The following is a 20,383-nucleotide window of genomic DNA, read 5'->3' as shown; positions in this document are numbered from 1 at the left end:
CTGTTATTCTTTAACTTGTTTCTCTGGAAAGAATGAACGTTTCCATCCCTCCCCTTTCCTCTCCTCTGTGTCCGTCTCTGTCTCTCTCTCTTTTGCCCTCTTCTTGCCTATATTCCTCTCAGCTGTTTTACAGTACATGAAAGTTTAAATTGTTGTGCATGTGTTTGGAATCGGGTATGGTGACGGTCTTTTGGAAAGGTACCTCTGTCTGATGATGCTGTGTTTCGGTCACTGTTGCTGTTTTCACTCTTTATTTATTTGTGAGCGTGTGTTCAGAAAACTTCTTGAGTTGCATGCAGTGATTTTATTAACTTCATTGCAATATTGGGTTATAATTGCAGTTTTTCAGGTGATACGAATCATTTTTGAATTGAAAATTTGTCTTTTGTGTGTCACCGACTGAGACTTGATGTTTTTTGGCCCTTTTTTCCCCCCTCCCGCCGCCCCCTGGCTCCGCAGAAACGGACGACTATGCTGAGATCATAGATGAGGAGGACACCTATACCATGCCTTCAAGTAAGTACACACACTTTGTAGGCAGCCAATGTGACAAGTGGAGGCACAAAGTGACATTGTGCACGTGTGTGTGCTCTGTCGATCTGTGGATCTTTTCAGAGCTGTGCAGCATACTGTTAGACAAATTCACAAAAAGATTGTGTGGCTTTTAGCTGCCGCTAAACCTGCACAAATAAGACAAAAAGATAATGTAATTCTATGCACCTCTAACTTTGCTGCCAAGCAAGAAGCACATCAGTGCTCCTGTGCTATTTACACATCTAAATGAGGTGCTATACTTTGGGGTGTGTGTTTGTTGCTTGCTTTTGCTCTTTGTATGTACACAGCAAAAATTAACCTTCTTCACACAAAACACCAAATGGCTTTGAATATCCTGGAACTAGTTATTTAATTTAAGGGACACATTTTTTACATCTCTGTAGTCACCAGGGGTGTCACAGTTTAAATTCTAAATTATAAATCATTTGAAATGAGCTTTTAGTTTTGATCATGGAAATCCAAAGCAGGATCTCTCCACCATGATTTTTCCACTGATGTGGCACCGTTTTGCCTTCCCTGTGAGTTATGTAAACAACAAATGATGAAAACATGGCCTACTCGTGTACGCAGACGCTTTGTGCTACACAAGATCAATTTCAGGAGACGGTGCGTTCTGGAATGTGTCTGAAAATCGTAATGCGATGCAAACGAGGTGAAGTTAAGCGTTGCCACTAGGGGCCGCTTTAACATTAAACAACAAAAGAAAGCTGACCTTCTGTTTTGGTTTCACTTCTGCTCAAAAATAACCACGATAACCAGTTTGATGAAGCTCTAGCTTAATGTTCGTATGCAGCATATGTACTGTATTGTACTGATATTTGTCACCTCTTCGTTCAGATATCCCATTGTCTATGTTTCCTTTTTTCTTCCTTAAAATAAATTTGGGGCTCATCCGGGATTTGAACCCGCGGCCTCTTGCACCCAAAGCGAGAAACATACCCAAGAAAAATATGAAAATGTTAATGACAGTTGTCAAGCATAAAACCAACAATCTACTAATCAAGACTAATCCCTAGTCTAACAATGGCGTAGCGTGAAAGTTGAAGCTAAATCGACTTGTGACCTTAAAATCAAAAGTCAAATCAATTCTGGGATTTGTAGAATCGTGACACTCCTATTAGTCACTGACATACAGCACCTCTAACTTAACTGCATCACTGTCCAACCTACAATCATGGCAACTGTTTAAGACTGCAGTCACAATGGACGGATCTCTGTACTCACAGCTAGTTATTTATTTCTGTCTCCTATCACTAACCCATTTTCCCAGAATACTATGGACTAGATCAAGGTAATGATTGGAACATACCATAAGTCTGGTTGTATTGTGATGGCACTTTGATTTGGTGGTGGTTGTGATCCTTATTTTATGTTTGCTTGCAACTGTAAAATAAAACAGAATTTATTTCTGTACATGAAGCCTGTTTATTCGACCCCCTCTGTTGATGTTTGATGTGCTGAATTGATGGTAGCTTCAGAGCTAAACCCCAATTGTTGGACAAGGATCGTGTTGTGTATTTTAAATGTTTAATGTAGAAATAACAGTTGAACAGACTGTATTCAGTTACATGACTGTGAAGATAAATACCCATTTTTCACCTGATGCAAGTTGTTGGAACACATCAGTGTAACAACTACATGGCAACAGTTGAAAAACATTTTATATATCGTTTAACCATGCGAGGTGGCTCAGAGCATGTTCCAATTAGAACTTCAGCCTTTAGGAGGACGTGCAGTAAGACAGAAGGGTTTAAACTACTATATATAACAGTATATATATACAAACTGTAATATTTTAAACCCAAGCCACTAACAAACAGGGTAGTTCATTGTTGAACCATATAGGATCAGGTTACATGGGCGACATTTAGAGCCAGGGCACACAGGCTTTAATTATGGCCAACTGTACATTTTTGTTTCTGTATGTTGAAACTTAATTTAGTCTCTTTCCCACTAAAAGGCGTTTTATTGCCCAGCATAGTCAATGTCTCTGAAGGTCGCACATGTGCTGGGCATTTCACAACTGTAAACAGTATAAAAGAGAAGTCAGAGATTTGTCAAACCCTGTATGCTCATGTATGCTATATTCATATGCTGATTACATGGACAAAGTCAGGTCAACAGTGTCAGCAAAGCAGCAGCCTCTTAACAGCCAGCATTTCACTGACCTTTTGAGTCTTACTTTCTAAATATATAATATTTAATTGGTTTAATATATAATATATAATTGGTGCATTCTTTACAGAAGCCTTGAGAGGCGAGCAATAATTCATTTCAGGATGACGTTAACATGTCTGTTGTTGTAATTCCGCCTTTCAGCCACAGAAGGCTGAAGTGCACCACTCCCAATGTCTCCATGCACTCTAAACACAAGGTGCATTTATGTGTGTGTGTGTGTTAGGAAGTTTATACAACGTTATATGTATTTATTTTCAGTGGAGTTTTTATTTATTTATTCAAACTCACCTGGAAGAAAACATGAATGATTTCAGTCCTTTTAGAACATAATATGGCGTAGTTGTGCACTTCAGCCTCCCAAAATGACAATTACAACAAGAAATCCTTGATAGCTTTGTTTGCCTCCCATGGCTTCTGTAATTTTTTAAGAGCCTGACTGTAAAAACAGAGATGCAAATTTCTTTTAGACTAAGCAATGTACCGCTGGTCCTGAATCACCCTGTGAGCTTTGAATACCTGCCAATAATACAATCTACTATGTACTATAATCCACCTGACTTTATCCATATTACATCTAGTTTAGTGAGTGTTTCATGGCATGTCTGGCTGTTGTTTGCTGATGCTGTTGTTGCATGCTGTTGAAATAGAGATATGCTGATTGCTCTACACTAAGCTTGTCAAAGTAGGAAGGTGGAATCACTTTATTCATCTGGAAGGAAATGCATGATAATTACATTTGAATTGCAAAGATGGCCCCACATAATATTGCACGCATGAAATTAAGGTTACCTCTACACCATGATATCGAGTCTGAAATGTTTTCCATTAATGTAAATATAAATTTGCTGGAAGAATTGTTTATAATGCTGATGCTCGACAGAATCATTTGCACGTTTTCTGCCATTAAAGGCAGAATTAAACAAACTGCACTGTATTAAGCACTCTGACAAGCTTGGTAAAGCAAGAGCTGACTAAGAAGTGTGTGTATCTGAAGGTCTTCTGTGTGTGTATATGTGTGCGTCTGTACCCATGTGTGTGTGTTCATGTCTATGTTATGCATTGTGTATATAGCACGGGACTATGAGATTCAGCGAGATCGTATTGAGTTGGGACGCTGCATAGGTGAGGGTCAGTTTGGAGACGTCCACCAAGGAGTCTACATCAGCCCGGTATGTACAGTAGTCTCTTTCTCACACGCACGTTTAATATCCATACCTCTTGATTTGTAGTAGCTTTATAACTGAATAATTCTATTAAAAATGCAAATCTATGCAAATGTTGTAGCATTATACCATGAGTCCTGTAGAGACAGCAATGGTTCATCTTCTTACATTTGAAAAAAATCTGTTGCTGACCTTGTTATATGTATGTGGGTGTTTATTAATGCAGTCTCACCTTCTTTGTCTTTGATATTTCTTTGTGATAATTTGTCTGATGCTGTGTCCCATTTTTATGCTGATGATACAGTTATTTATTGTTCGTATTTTTCAGCTTTATACTCACTTAAATTGTTGCAGTAATCCTTGAACATGGTTCAGTTCAGTTTAACTCAGCTCAAGTTAGTGCTGAATGCAGATAAATCAAGGACCATGCTATTTTCAAGTGGAAAGCGGCTTCCTTTCTCGGCTGTCAAGTGTTCATGGGGTTGAAATTGAAATGGTCACATCTTATAAATACTTGGGCATTTTAATTGATGAGAACCTGCCCTTCCTTTTGATCTCTAGTGTAGATGTGTCTGTTATAAGGCTGATCATGCTATTTGCTTGGATCTGTTTGTTGCAGGAGAACCCAGCCCTGTCGGTGGCAGTGAAGACGTGTAAGAACTCTACGTCCGACAGCGTCAGAGAAAAGTTTCTACAAGAAGCATGTAAGTTCCCTGTGTGTTTCCCAAATGTTACCTATAGTTTGCAGAATATCCCCCTTAGCACAGAAATACTTGCAACAACCTGTCTTCTTTCCATGCAGTGACCATGCGTCAGTTTGACCACCCCCACATTGTCAAGCTGATGGGAGTCATCACAGACAATCCGGTTTGGATCATCATGGAGCTCTGCACACTCGGAGAGGTAGGACACCCTGCACATACCTGGCAGTTTACAAGAATGTGTGCATGTGTTAAAAAGTTATTTAAAAAACGTACATTTTTTTCAGTATTTGTTTAAAGAAAGTGCGCATTTCCAGTGAAAAATTTTGTCTGTGAAAATGAGTAAAAATTGAACATCTTCATGGAGTTACTACACAGTTTTGGTATAAAGCCTGACATCTGGCGTGTCAAAATGGAGAAAGTATGGTTTATAAATGGAACATTTAGTATTGGTTTGCCTTGGCAGAAGGTTAAAAAAAAAAAAGAAGCTATTTTTTGTGAAAGGGAAAATTCAGAATTAACATATTGGGAAATGAATGTATAAACGTCTTGCCAAAAAATACAAGACCAAGACCAAAAAAGATGACATAAATCCTCTGGAACTATTCGAAAAAATTAGTAGTCTATCTTTTTCAGGCCTTTATTTTGATAGCACAGCTGGAGGTTGACAGGAAATGGAGGAGGGGGAGGGACATGCAGCAAAGGGCTACAGGTCGGAGTCGAAATCCGGGTGGCTGCGGCGAGGAATTTTAGCCTCTTTATATGGGGCGCCTGCTCGCCACTCTGGGCGCCCCACTGCTATCTATTTTGCTGTGGTTTTGCAAGGGCACCGTCACTGCATCCAGCGCCACCCAAAACTTTGTGATTGTTTTAAAGAAATGCAAACAGCCCACAGTGTTTTCCCATTTTGGAAGAATGTTAACTCGTGCAGCAATGCAGGACTACTTACTGAGTAATACATTTCATTTACTTTGGTTTGAAGCACAATTTCTCCAACATTTATGTGTATTTCTGTTTGCATTGGTTTGTGATATTGTTTTCATAATAAGCACATTTTGAAGGCACATCTGAGCTCATGATGCGGCAGAACAGTAGACAACCCTAACATCTAGTTAAATACACCCTCACCCTCTATGTCACACATTATGCAGTTGACATGAAGGATAATGTCTCCGTTCATTTCTTCTCACATAGATCCTGTCTGTTGTTGCAATGGCACTGCTTGTTTTCTAGAACTGTTTAAGTTACTGTTGTTGTTCTTCCTGTCTCTATTTCTCTGTGTCTCACTCTCTGTATCTCTGTCTACTTTAACCATTTCTGCCTCCTGGTTTTCTCTCTGTCCTTCGTAGTTACGGTCGTTTCTCCAGGTGAGGAAGTACAGTCTAGACTTGGCCACCCTCATCTTGTATTCATACCAGCTCAGCACGGCACTTGCATATCTGGAGAGCAAGCGCTTTGTACACAGGTATGCATTAGGCTCTCCTAAACTCCCCTAATATACCACGATATTTTTCAATGATAAAAGTTCATATTCTATATTCAAAATGAATAGTAGTGCATTACATATGAAATCATGGATCAATTTACTTAATAATAAATGAATTAATATTTTATAGCAAATACATATTTTATGTAAACCACAGCCTGGTATTGGCACCCACTGGAGGAATTACAATGAAAAGACATATTGTGATATGGGAAAATAAATATTGTTTCAATGAGGGATACTAGAAATCTTAGGGTGCTGTTTTTCCAGACACTACACATGAAAATTATTATGGGTATTTTTATTAGTAAATTATTACTTAATGTGTCCGGTTAAGTAGATCTGGGGTCTTCAGTGTTTTTTAGGCCAAGAACCCTGTAGCTGAGACAGAGCAGGGACCCCATACTAATTATATGGTATAAACTGTTGAATATCTCTGATGTAGTTAAACAGAATAAATTGTCCTCTCATTTTGGTTCTGTCCTCAGGGACATCGCAGCACGGAACGTTTTGGTGTCTACAGTTGACTGTGTAAAACTTGGGGACTTTGGTTTGTCTCGATACATGGAAGATAGCTCTTATTATAAAGGTAAATATAACACCTCTATACATGCACAGTGTTCCCATGGATGCAGGTTTCGCTGTCTCCTTTTTAAATTGTTATTTCGTCAGTGATAACACATGGAGGAATGATCAATATTATTCTTTACATTCATGACATGAACCAAGCTGATCAATAAAGTGTAACACAGCTTTCCTGATTTTTGTGTTTCAGCATCTAAAGGTAAACTGCCTATAAAATGGATGGCTCCCGAATCTATCAACTTCAGACGGTTTACCACGGCCAGTGATGTCTGGATGTTTGGTAAGTTTATCTCTGTGTTTTCTTCTTTTTTCGGTCTCTGCTTTTCGCAGCGAGTGTCTGTCTCAGTCTCATGGTGAATGAGTTTTTCTGTTTTTCTGTCTTTCCTTAGGTGTCTGCATGTGGGAGATTCTAATGTTCGGCATCAAGCCTTTCCAGGGTGTGAAGAACAACGATGTCATCGGAAGGATAGAAAACGGCGAGCGACTGGCGATGCCCCCTCAGTGCCCTCCTACTCTCTACAGCTTGATGACAAAGTGCTGGTCGTATGATCCCAGCAAGAGGCCGCGCTTCACCGAACTCAAAACACAACTGAGGTACGTCAGGGAGTGTGGTTTGTGTGTCTCGGTGAGTGTGAGCAAACTGAGATTGGACAGTTTGAGGAGGAGCGAACCTCCAACGCACATATCTCTTCTACATTGTGAGAATGAGAAAATCTGCTACTGAACTTATTATACGTGTGTCATTATTGCAGAATCACCTTCTTTGTCTTTGTTCTCTCACACACACTCTAAAGTCACTTTGACTGAAAATAATAAACTGAACTTGAACTCACATCACAATAGCTGCACATATACAGTATAGTAGAGTAACAAAAGAAAATGATGGTGTGGGCTCGCCACTGAATAACCATGATATACTTACAACCCTCCTGACAGGCAAGCATGACATGGTTCCCAGTGGATGCTTTAGGCCATCTACTTTCTTATGATACCAATATCTGCACTCTGCCTTAAAGACAGAGCTGCAGCTTCTCTAAGACAGTAACCTCTGCCGAGATCTCTCCCTATTCTTGCTCTGCTCTGTGTCTATTTGCACTAGGCATTTATAGTAAGCTTTTGGTGTAGTGTAGTAAGTGAAAGAAGCTCAAACAATGATGTAACGTGTGTCAAACAAGTCCAGTGGTGTATTAATTACATTCGTTGCGCTGAATTTGAACATAGACACTGAAAAATGAATGTTTTTAATTAGACAGTCTCTCAATAAATCACCCCCATAACACAAACAATAACACTAGTTTCAGTTTCAGTGTGTCTTTGTAAAAGTGAGGTTATGATATTTGGTCAATGTGAATCCCCTGCATGTTAATCTTTGCCATTTTGCCAGTCGTTGTTGAGATAAAGGAATGTGCCACAGTAAATTCTTTTTTCCAGAGGAGGTGTTTCCTTACGCCTTCTTAACAGCAGGTATCACTGTCTGTATTAATAATGGTTATATAACAGCAGACCAAAAGCTGCGGCAGATATTATACATTTAAAATGAATGAACATACTTTGGCCTTTGTGTTTGGCTGCTGGTTAAACATTAGAGCAAAGTGAACCGTGGAAGATGAACATGATTTTATCCAGCTGAGGTCACTTTCACGTGCCTACTTATTTTCATTGAGATGGCAGACTGGATCCTCTGCTCTGATTTAATCCAGTTTAAAATACTACGTTGAAGTGTTGTTTCCTGTGTTAATGTGTGGTCAGAGGATACATGTTGTAGATGTTTTGTACATACAGTAGTTCATTCCAAGATCCAGGGATTGCATCAATTCCTCAAGGGCCAATAGAGTACTCATTTTGTCCTAATCTTTTTTTAGATCACAATGCATCTTTCTGCAGAAATAATGATGCACAGCAATACAGCCTACCCAACACGTAAAGCTTATTCTCAATCAAAACAGTCACAGTTATCCTTTAAAGGATTTATTTTTCACAACCACAACTTCAAAACATTGTTTCCTTACAAAAACGTAATTAAATCGTCGTTCGCATTCTCTTAATGATCATCCCACTGTGGAGAACAGGCGCTCCGCTGGCACAAGCTGGCATGCTGGTGCTGCTTTGCCAGAACGCTCAGTTTTTTGTTCCGGTTCCTGTTGGACTTCCACCACTCCAGTGGGTTTTGCTGAGGACGAATGTATGGCTCACTGAAACAAGCTTCTAGCTCGTTCACATCCATATTTTCAAACTAGTCCTCCCCAAAGAGGGTGTCCAGTGCCTCTCTTCTTGCGAGGGGGCGGCCTTGAGCATCACTGCTTTCCGTGTCCATATCGCCTGCTTTGCTCAATTCCATTCAATTGTAATCACTTTCACGAGCCGACATATCCATCTTTTAGAGGCTGTAGTGAGAAAAGCAACACTCCAAGTCAAAAGTACGTTTTGGCGAGGGGAAAAACTGAAAACTTTTTTTAAAGGGGTCCCTTGACCTTTGACCTCAAGATATCTGAATGAAAATGGTTCCTGCGGGTATCCCCCAGTTTCCCCTTTACAGACATGCCCACTTTATGATAATGCCAGACAGTTTGCGGCAGAAAAATGTAGTGCAAATGTGTTATTTTCACCTATTCTAAAATGATGCATTTAAATTTTTCTGCATAATGGGTTCCCAAAAAATTATTGGAATATCATAAATTGGGTCTGACTGGTAAGATGAGACTTGTGAATTCGATAAGCCTAATTGTATTCATGTGTGATTATGTTAGTTCCTATAGTAGCAAGAGCTGCTGATAGTAGCAACACCCACGAATGAAACCTGAAAGTCATTAACCTCATAGTGATTGTTTCTTTTCAAATGGAGCCAAAACAAATCGGTCCAAATACTTCACAGACCGCACTTTACCTCCTGTTTGCTCTGATGACATAGCTGGCATGGTAACGGATGTGATGATGACAGAGATGGTTTAAATGAGATTTCTCGGTCACGCCTTGCCTTCTTGTTAAATGATACATCACTGCCTCGTTACTGGCTTTGCCCAGAGACAGAGTTCTTATCTATGAAGAGACAATTCCCCGGGCATGTGATCAGATAAGGCAGAGCCAGACAACACTGTATGCAATTTAAACTCTTGCTGCATAATTCCCAAGGTAAATCATCAGTGATATTCCTCTTTAGACAGGAAGGGTCCAACCTATTAATGAGTCATATAATCTCATACGCATAACTGGGCCAGACAGTTTGTAAAATGTTTTATCAAATGTTCAAAAGCTTGAAATATTCAAATTGAAATAACAAGTACATTGGGGCATGGTGTCAGTCATCATCTGGTGCCCAGAGGAGAGGAGAGATACTCCATAAACCTGACATGTTTGATGATTTATGCCAGCCAGTGTGGTGTTACAGTATGTGATTATAAGTAATGCTAATGATAGGATGCTAACACGCACCCCCAGCCCTCAGATCAAAGTTTTCCCCCAACATGCATTCACAAAACAGCACCAACAAGTTTAATTTTACTAAGGCTCTGTTCAGACCTGGCAACATACGTTCTGAGTGATCCAATCATAGTGGACAACTCTAAGTACATGTATTAACGCACACAGAGATCGGATCACTCAGCCTACAGTCTGAGGTGGTCTGGGCCGCACGGGGTGGCATTTTTTTGTGTGTGTACGCTGCTGTTTCCTTGGCCCCACTGAAAGACCGCCATCTCAACTATTAGCAGAACTACGTACTCATTCACTGGCTTTGTCCATGACATCATAACAGTTGGAAAAGCCTGTAAAGATCAAACATCTTTGGGGATTTGATTTGCCTGGACAACAAGGAATAGACCCAGTGTGTATTGTTTTGATTTCTTCAGTGGCGTGTGTTTTACAATAGGTCTATAGATGTAGCCTGTAGGTAGCTCTATTATTATTACCATACTGTAGGTGATGTGTTATTGTTTTTGTCCGGTGCTCTGCACAGATCAAACACTTGCACTACTGCTCTTATCCCCGGCTCTCTGAAGGCCCTGTCCGCAGCAGGGACGACTTTTGGTCATTCGGGCTTTGCAAAGAGAAATGATGTACGTGTTTGTTTTTAGTGGTCACTCAAGACACATGTGGAGCCTCATACTGCTGCCTGGTGTGAACAGATGCCCTTACAGGTGTCCACCAAAGACACATTTTAATGTTAACAGGGCTGATTTGAGATGTTTTCATGTATTGTAAGGCTTTTTAAGACCCTTTGCTCTGCTTTGTGTAACAGAGTTGGGACTCCTGTCTGGACAGAGATAGTCTGGCTTACAGGATGTACAGTAGGGCGCCATGCCTCCTCCCCTTTCCCTATTTCCACTCTCAGCCTTAGCGCAGCCAAAAACATTGTAATTGGTTTAACAAAATACAAACAAACCAGACCATACTGGATACCATACCAGTGCTGGAGACTAGGACAGAGATTCAGTATTAGATCTCAGACCCTCCTTTTAACAACCAGCCAAATATAAGTAGGTGAAGTGATATCTAATAGTTTAGTAAACTTGGCACTGTTTCTTTTCCGTTTGTCGTTCATACAGAGGTGCAGTAGGAGTAGAGCCAGCATGAAGCAACAGTTCATACTCTTTCAGACATGAACAGACCTGCAGTTTTTTGGAAATGATGCTGCTGATGATGATAAGACCATAATAACAGTAGTAGTGCTGGTGGTAATGATAAAACTTGAGTTTTGCATGGCTGCTGTAAAAGTACCACTGCAAATCTACAGTGGAAACAGCTGATGGAGCTTATTTGTCCAAATAGGTTAGACTCAAATAGATTTAGCCTGGCCTCTCCCACTTTACATTCAATTATGATTTTCTGTTTTTTAAATTTACCCTCATTGATTTTTAGTGATATTTGTGTTTTGGAAAAACAGCGCCCCCCAGCAACGCATCACTAACCGTTCAAGCGGAGAGAGGTACTGCACTGAGATGGCGAGACTTAGCCTTCAAATCAAAAACCCACAAAATGATAATAAATTCAGATGAAGTTCTGTGAGTAGTTGATGTGGGAAAAGCAGCTAAAATCAGAAAGGCCGCCTGCTCCCGCAGCTAAGAGTCCAGACATAGCACTTACTGCATGTGAGTGTGTGCAGTCATCTCAAAATATTACTGAAAGGGTATCATCAAGAGTTGAAATGAGAGTAATCTCCACAGTTTTCATATCATTTTTCTTCTCAGTCAAAACTGAATTCCCCTGGAGAAGCTAGTTACGGTATGTAATTTTACATCATATTGTTAATATTGAGGCTTGAACTCCTATTCACAAGTAGAACAACACAGGTTTAAGCATCTCAGCAAGATGCCATTGTTGTTTCCTTCAACATGCACATTCTCTCTCTGTCTTTCTCTCTCACACACAGAAACATATTTAACTCCTGTGGTTTTATGAGTATGTTTAAAACCAGCATGACTCACACCTTAAATTCCACCACCATTACACGTCCAATGTTCCCAGTGTCAGCTTTCCTCTTTTTCTACTCCTCTTATACTCTCTTTGCCTCTTTTTTCATGCACTTTTTTTTATCTTCCTGACCTTTTTACTGTCCTCCTGATCTCACGTTCTTATTTTGGCTCCAAATGAGTATGCATGGAGGTCCGCTCATTAGTCAGACCCATGTACAGTATGTTTGTGGTTGTATGTTTTAATGGGTTGAAAACCCCATATGGAAACGTACATGAGAAAAATACATTTGAATGCTAATCTGACACATTTAGGAACATTTATTTATTGTCTGTGATATGTTGGCATTAAGAAAAAGCATAATGTGCCTTATCCAGTGTCTTGGAAACCAAGTCAATATTGACCACGTAAACTGTGGTCACTGGCTATTAATAGGGAAAAGTGACGCCTTATAAGGTCATACAATTTGGTTCACTTTCGGTCTGGCTGGCTTTTATATCATAATATCAATTATAGGTCTCTCCTGCCAAAAAATATGCACCTCTCAGCTGCTACTACAGTTTTCCTTTGTTGGAGTGTGTGTGTGTGCGTGTGCGTGTGCGTGTGCGTGCGTGCGTGTGTGTGCGTGTGTGCGCATGTGCGCGCGGGTGTGTGCGTGTGCGTGTGTGCGTGCGTGCGTGCGTGCGTGCGTGCCTGCGTGTAAAATGCAGAACTACTGTACTCCCATGGTCAAAGCTAGTGGATCGAGGCTCCTAACGCTCCGATCATATTATCTTGACAGTGGAGTCTATTTGTGGGGGTTTGCTCAGCTACAAGAGGACATGTTTTAGTGATCCTGCCAGGAGTCGTATAATTTATCCTTTAAGCGTTGCTGGGATCCTTTGCAGTTATTCGTTTTGACCTTCAGCAGCGTATCAGAGCCACTTGCCCATCATCATTTTAGAGGTTATTCTCCTAAAAGGGCTTGTCTGGATACACTGTGGTGATACTTGCCTGTTCTAAAGGTATTGTCTCTTTTATGTGCATTTCTGTGTCATCAGGCTATTTTAAATGCTGTGTTGTCAGCCTGTAACAGAATGAAATGTATTTTCCTTTTACAGAACTTTGTGTAAAAGTGTGCTGCATTCAGTGGATGCTACTGTAACTATGGGTTCAATCTAAAGCAGTTTTGGAGGAGCAATTATGTACACTTCCTAAACATGAACACTAGTTAGTTTTATCTTAAAGGAATACTTCACCCACAAGTTGATCGTTTGTTTGTGTTGCCTTGAATTCATCACAATTTTTTCAATGGTTATCAGAGAATCAAAAAACAGAGAGGAGGATGGTGATGATGATGATGATGATGATGCATTGAAGAAATTGGGGCCCACATTTAACAAGAACATAAAGACTCATATCAGAGAATCAGTTTAAAAACTCTCTGAACTTACACAGATGAGTAGCGCACCTGTGCAAGCTTCTTAAGGCCCAGACGCACCAACCCAGCATCAAAGAACTAGCGGCAACGTATATTGATTGTTGCATCACCTGTGTCACGCCCAAAAAGTTGCCCTTGAAGACACCGCAAAGATTAAAGCTGACGGCCAACAAGCAGGAACGTTCTGCCCCTGTGTCAGAGGAAATAACTCTCAATACCAGCAGACAGCGGTCGTCTGCATTTGTCACTCAAAAGGCAAACCGGGACTCCAACAGGATGGATTCAAGGCACTAGTTAGCTAATTGGTACATAAACAACACAACTGATGTTGAAAGAACAAATTATATTTACTGTGCATAGGATCAACTGCCAATTCAATGATTAATCAGCCAAACAGTGACAGACGAGGACGGACTGAGACACACTGCAAAAACTAGGGCAATGGACGCCCACCATCGACCCAACTTTGACTGACCGCCGACTGTTAGCCTGGTCAAGCAAACCTTTAGAGGGGAGCAAAATGATTATAAATAGGAATGTTTTAGCAATAACGCATGTGTTTGGGTAGTATCGATCATACAGGAGTGTGAAGGTAAGGCTTTTCTGTTTTTTTGATTCTCTGTTCACTGTGAAGGCATGAGACAAAAATATTTCTTCATGAATTCAAAGCGACACTCACTGATATACAGATGGTCATTTTGAGGGTGAAGTATTTATTTACAATGGATTTCATACGGAGCATTTTCAATCTAGTCGATGGGGAACAACAACCTCTTTTTCCTTGGTGTTGGGTTAGTAACTTAAGGAGGGAATCCTTTATCCTTTTACAAGGACATAACATAACCTTTTTGTTTTCTTCCTTTATGAAATCAGAGGGTGGACTAGGACTCAGCCTCTGTGCAATCATTCTTGCATTGATTCATCTCCTGGTCATGCTTTTGATGATGATAGCTGAGGTAACGATACATGTAATGGCATGTAATATTCAAAGCTGCATGCAGTTTCTGTTTATATTAATGTGTGAACCTGCCTTTGTGGCAGCTTTGGCGTACGTGGGAGAGAAAGCAGTTGCCCCGGGGTGTCTGGATTACATCTCAGTGCACTCACACCCAGATATCTAAATGGTGCTGCTCAGTTCAGTAGCGGTCGTACTGACCAGCTGCTCTCAGGTGAGAAGTATGTGAAAGTAAACCAGGGTGGTGCTGAAAAGTCCACGATTTACAGCCTGAGTGAATAATGCAAACAGGCGTTGTTATTCCAGGTGGCAGCGCAGTGAAGGTGGGGTAGAGTGGGTTGATGTTATCGTCATCACACTTATTCATGCATGTTGTTATTTAATGTTAAAATGTGAGGCAAGGTTGGCAGAATTATACATGACCAGTTTCATTTTCATCAGTGTCTCATGACTTGGCTTGTTAAATAGATATTCAATCACAGAGTTACAATGCAGTTTACGAGTAGTCAGAGGGCTTTTTGTTATTTTGACACACCATTGTGTGTTTTAATGTTGTCTCTGTAAATCTTAAAACCAAACAAATTAGAGAAATACATAATTTAGTAACTAATAGTAATTAATAATTCAAATGTTAAAATAAGGCATTGTGTAATAAATCATTTTTATCACCTCTGGACATATTTATCTTTTATCTGTTCATAGCAGTTGGTATTCAAGCCAGAGTTCAGTGTGTTGGATTTTTTTTACAAATTCATTTATTTTTAAAATTTTTATTATTATAGTACAGGACAGATAGGAAAAGGGGGAGAGAGATAGGCAAAGGGCCGCAGATCGGAGTCAAACCTGCGGCCGCTGCGTCGTGGAGTTTAAGCCTCTGTATATGGGACACCTGCTCTAACCCCTGAGCCCCCGGCCGCCTCACAAATTCATATTTTAGTGGAAACTCATTGCTGGTATTGTTTGTTTGATGGAGGAAAAAAAGACCTGACCGGAGACTGAATTTGACAGGTGCAAGGACACACACACACACACACACACACACACACACACACACACACACACACACACACACACACACACACACACAGCAGGAGACAACAGAACAGGAGGGTAATGATGTTACTAGAAATAGCTCTTACCCTTGCCGAGGAGAGTAGAAAGAGTGTGTGACTGTGTGTGTTGGATTGCTGAACCTGGTCAGTTTTCAGTTCTGTGGAACCGTCAGCAGCAGCTCTTCTCCTCTGGGAGTCTGGTTTGGTTAAGCAGCAGTTTTCTCAAGGAACAGGTCAGTAAGGATCAATGTGGTATCTTTGGCAACATGTGACCTAAAAGAAAGAAAGAAAAGGAGATGACCCTCTGACTGAATTTACTCTTTTTAAAGACTTAATATAGAAATGAAAGTATCCAGTATCCAGACCATCCAGCGCTATTGCAAGGCAAGGAGAGAAGACTAGTTCTTTGTTATTGTGTCACTGTATTGACTCACTGAGTATGATTATGAGGTACTTTAACTGTAATGGTAATTAGAGACTGAGCAATAAGACATTTCCTAACTAATTGGACATATGACTTTTCCTGAGTAGTTTGCGTAGAAACGGTGTGAGAAGTGCTCCGTTTCTACAGAACTAACCTAGCCAGTTTTCATCCAGACATCCAGTTATACGAATATGGAACACTACATCACTGATGTGATGATATGACAGTGTATGAAAGCAGTGCAAATATATCGTCCTTTTACTCTTATCCTTTTTTTTCTATCTAGTATTTCTTGTTTGGAAATTGTGTTCTGTTCTTTCTTTTAGACATTCTTTAAAATACTTAGGCTCATTTGAAAATGGACTGTCTTTTATTTCAATGTTTGGCGGGTTCCTTTTACATCCCACCAGTGCATTTTCTTACATTATCCTATATTCCCTCTCTTTTATTTAAATGTACTATGTGTTCAAATAAAGATCTCTGTGTGTGTGTGTGTCTGTGTGTGGGGGGGGAGGGGTGTCACTGAAGCTGACAGTTCAGTTTATACATTTGACACTTGAGCAGATGAATAAAGATATCTTTTTGTTTGTTTCCCTTGTTTCCAGCACTATATTAGAGGAGGAGAAGCTCCAGCAGAAGGAGAGGAGTAGGATGGAGATGAGGAGACAAGTCACTGTTTCTTGGGACTCTGGAGGGTCTGATGAAGCCCCACCAAAAGTAAGGCATTACCACACCATGTGTTTGTGTCTCCGTCTGTCTGTATGAGTGGAACAGCTGTAGTCATGCAGAGTCTAAGTATCTGTTGTGTTTGTGCTGCTGGCATTGAGACGTCCTGATCATTGCACTCTTTAGTTAAGCTCGCTGTTATGCTTTCATGTGGATACATTTTCTTTTGTACTTTGCTTCATCACACATGATTCCAAGTTGCCACTGTTAATATTGAGGCATGATTTTCTGATGACTCATTTGATTTAATGTTTCCTCTGCTTGAATGTACAAGGTTTCTGCAGGTGACGCTGGAGATGTTAAATTATTGCTGAAGTCAGTTGTCATGCGGGGTTTCCTCACTATGCTAATAAAGGTCAAGAACAACAAAAGTGAAGGTTTGAGCTCTTGAATCGAGGCTTTTCATGGAGGGGTGTCAAGTGTATGTTGTTAAATAGATACTTTACCCACAAAGAGAGGCAAAACATTGTTCATCTGAACACAATGCCACATTGCCCTGACACAGACCTGGATTCAAATGGGTAAAGTATCTCTTTAAGTCCCATAATATGAGAAGAATGCCCATATACAAAAATGTGCAAATGTAGGACCATTAACCCCGTGACTTTTTTTGAGTTTTTGCACATGTAATAGTTTGCTTCTTTTTTTTTCAGTGTGCATTTCTTATTATGCTAACTCATGTAATGATCACCTTGTGATGGGCAGGTTAAGATTGATATTACAGTCTAATAGATTAGAACAAGGGAGACCATGAATGGATTATTGACCGAGGGGCCCAATGTCGTTTAAAAAAAAAAGCCAAACAATCACAAAGGCACGCTAAATTACCACAAACACACACAAAATAGTTCCAAAGAGACACAAGATGACTGCAGTGATGCAAAACTACCACAAAGACACTAAACGACTCAATAGGACACTAAACAACCAAAAGCCTTCACATTCTGTTACGACTAAAAACAACCCAAAGAGACACAAAATGACCACGAAGAAACGCTTGACTGAAATGCGAAACAACCACAAACATTATGCAAAATTACTAAGAAAAATAGAAAGCAAAACAACCACAACATGAGGTGCAACACAACCACTGATAAATGTAAAATGTATAAAAATAGAGGCAAAACAACTACAAGTCTGGTTCCTGTGTAGACAGGGTGGGCGGGGGCCTCTTACATGTCGGTGCTCAGGGGCCCATTACCCCATGAGGGAGACTTACTGTGTTTGTGTGTGCCCTTGACCACGTTTTGTTTTCCACATTTTTCATGTAACATAACCTGCTCCCTTTTTAAAGGTGTCAACATGGTGAATGTGAATAATTGATTTCCACAGATATGACAGTACTTCTTAAATGGTTCTTTTAGTAACCCCCACTCCCCCCTCCACTAGTACCATCCCACCTCACAGCCTGTTGCCCCAGCTGCTGGCTGTTTCACCCAACTTACCCCCCTGCTGTTAGCATCTGTTAGCTTCTTCTGTTGGTTAACTAAAGCCATATGTGTTGAACAGTAGTTCATAAAATTAGAGAGATTTGTTATTTGAAGCCTTCAGGGATGCAGTTGCCCAATCTCTAATCTAAATGTAGTTGCAGGTGTTAGTGAATACTGCTTTTGTTTAATTTCCTTGACAACAAAAGGAGTTTAAATGTTCTGTTCTGTATGGCTTTGGTTACAGTTGTGCATATTTCTGTCTTTGCTTCGCCTCATTCCTGTCTGTCTCACCCCCTCTATGGTACCTTTTTTTATTTCCATTTTTCCGTCCTCTGCCTTTTGTCTTTCTGTTTGCAGCCCAGCCGTCGTCCCTCCCTGCAGCCCACCTTCAGTCTGGATTGTCTGTCCCCTCCTTCGCCTCACCACCATTGCCATCAAAACCAGCGCTTTGCCTCACAGCTTTCCCTCTGCCTTGGAAACCCTCATCCTTCGTCTCCCTTAACCTCTTCTCACCCCCCCGCTCCTCAGCTCTACTCATCATGTCTGCAGTTTCCCCGTCACTTCTCCTCTTCTCCCAATCCTCAGTCACCTCCGCTTCAAAACACCACTTTCTACTATCGCTCTTTCTCTCAGCACAACACTAAGTTCGATCCTGAATCAAAAGCCAGCTTATCCCCACAGTCTGTTGCTAACTTCCTCTCTCTGCGTCACAGCAGTTCAGAGAGCCTGTCCGGTGGCAGCTGCCCCCACAAAACAAATCCTCCTTCTAATGGGCACCAGCTCTGTTCATCCCAGCCAAAGTCAAACGGTCGTCAGTCCTGGCACTTCTCCCCACTCTTGACCCAGTCTAGTCCCAACCTTCACTCATTGCCCTGCAGCATGTCAGATATTTGTCCCCACACCCTCCAAAACATCCAGCCCAAGACAAATTCTAATCTTAAAACCCTGCTGTTGAGCGGCTTTCACCATGGCTGCCAAACTAATAGCTCTCTACAACCTGACTCTGACTCCCAGCACCAACACCCTGTTGTGCCGTCATGTGGGAGGCCCCCGCTGGTTCAAGCCCCCCTCCGAGTACCAACTGCTTGCACTCACCAGCATCCACACAGTCCGATGGCAAGCCTCCCTGTAACTACCACTACTCCTTTTCCCATCTCCTGCTCTGAAAGACACATGTCACACTTGAAGGCAGGTGGTGTTCTGTTAAACTTCACTCAAGCTGTTTTTTAATTAGACGAAAGAAACTTTTGTGTCTCTGTCAAAAACAGTTGCAACATTCAGGATTGTAGCCCCATTCGATAAATGTCCGAGAAAATTCCAGATTCAAAGATGTGCAAGTCCAGATAAGATCAGCCAGGCATTATATTGACTTTTGATCTGTTCAGAATCATGAATACATGGCCGGGCAACATAATCAAACGACACAACAATTGTCATCACATCTTGACTGAGTTTTGCCAACTTAGAACCAGTTAGACATGCAGAGACAATGCAGTGCTGCTAATGTTATTTAACCAAAACTTTTCTAACTTTGGAAGAAACCTGTCTGCTCATTTTGGGCCCATTTGCTCATAACAAGAAAATTGAGAAGACAATTTTTTCAGGGTATTTAAAGTTTTCAGTAACTTGACTTTCCTCACACCCACATCCTTTTCTTTCCGTAAGTTCCCAACTTGACTACCGCCGTTATACAGTCTCTGTTGGCCAAATATTTTGAAAAATGTTGCAACATTTTTTGATTTTAATTTTGTTTTTACAAACTCATTCCAATCTTTGAATCTTTTATTTAAACGGAGTGCAGTGATTTTTTACTGTAATGGGGCATGTTTATGTTTGGCATGCTGCATTTGTTGCTGTTGAATTTACTTACAGATATTTGCGTTTGTGTCAGGCATTGTGTTGATGTGTCCTCGGATTATTGCACCCTATTTCTAGCCGGTTCAGGATGCCCATCATAAATCCTAACAGTCAAGCGCATCTAACACTTGTGACTTATACACAGTTTATCATGGATAAGCCAGAAAAGGCAAATTCTCACAGAAATAACTGATAAATCTTGTGGTTTTCTTTTAAATTTCACTGAAGCTAAAATTAGGTCTATAGGGGGTCTTTTTAAACAAGGTGGAACCCAAAGTCCAGAACTAATGCTGTTATAATGAACCTTCCCCAGTCCTCAGCATGTTAAAGAGGAAAGAGCTTCAAGTGTGACATAGAATAACTCAATATCAGGTCTGTCTGACGTTCCTGCCTATAGGGAAGGTTTTCGTTGCCACCGTACTCTACGGGGGAATTGTTGGGTCTA

At 40.7% G+C, this 20,383-nt stretch overlaps 1 protein-coding gene across 4 annotated transcripts in view; it reads left to right on the top strand.

Annotated features, from left to right (window-relative positions):
• Positions 1–20,383, top strand: part of LOC310950727 (focal adhesion kinase 1-like) — a 72,123-nt gene that overhangs the window by 34,914 nt on the left and 16,826 nt on the right. For all 4 annotated transcript variants that reach the window (XM_083918684.1, XM_083918682.1, XM_083918683.1 and 1 more), the window contains exons 15-23: positions 460–516; positions 3,805–3,902; positions 4,516–4,600; positions 4,699–4,799; positions 5,947–6,062; positions 6,572–6,672; positions 6,859–6,948; positions 7,058–7,262; positions 16,531–16,642. In XM_083918684.1, coding sequence (XP_083774810.1) covers positions 460–516; positions 3,805–3,902; positions 4,516–4,600; positions 4,699–4,799; positions 5,947–6,062; positions 6,572–6,672; positions 6,859–6,948; positions 7,058–7,262; positions 16,531–16,642 — 965 coding nt within the window. The remainder of the gene's footprint in view (positions 1–459; positions 517–3,804; positions 3,903–4,515; positions 4,601–4,698; positions 4,800–5,946; positions 6,063–6,571; positions 6,673–6,858; positions 6,949–7,057; positions 7,263–16,530; positions 16,643–20,383) is intronic.

This window comes from Echiichthys vipera (assembly GCF_963691815.1).
Source record: "Echiichthys vipera genome assembly, chromosome: 8".
Classification (NCBI taxonomy): domain Eukaryota; kingdom Metazoa; phylum Chordata; class Actinopteri; order Perciformes; family Trachinidae; genus Echiichthys; species Echiichthys vipera.
The sequence above is the reverse complement of the archived record's forward strand: the minus strand, read 5'-3'. Positions and strand labels throughout refer to the sequence as shown.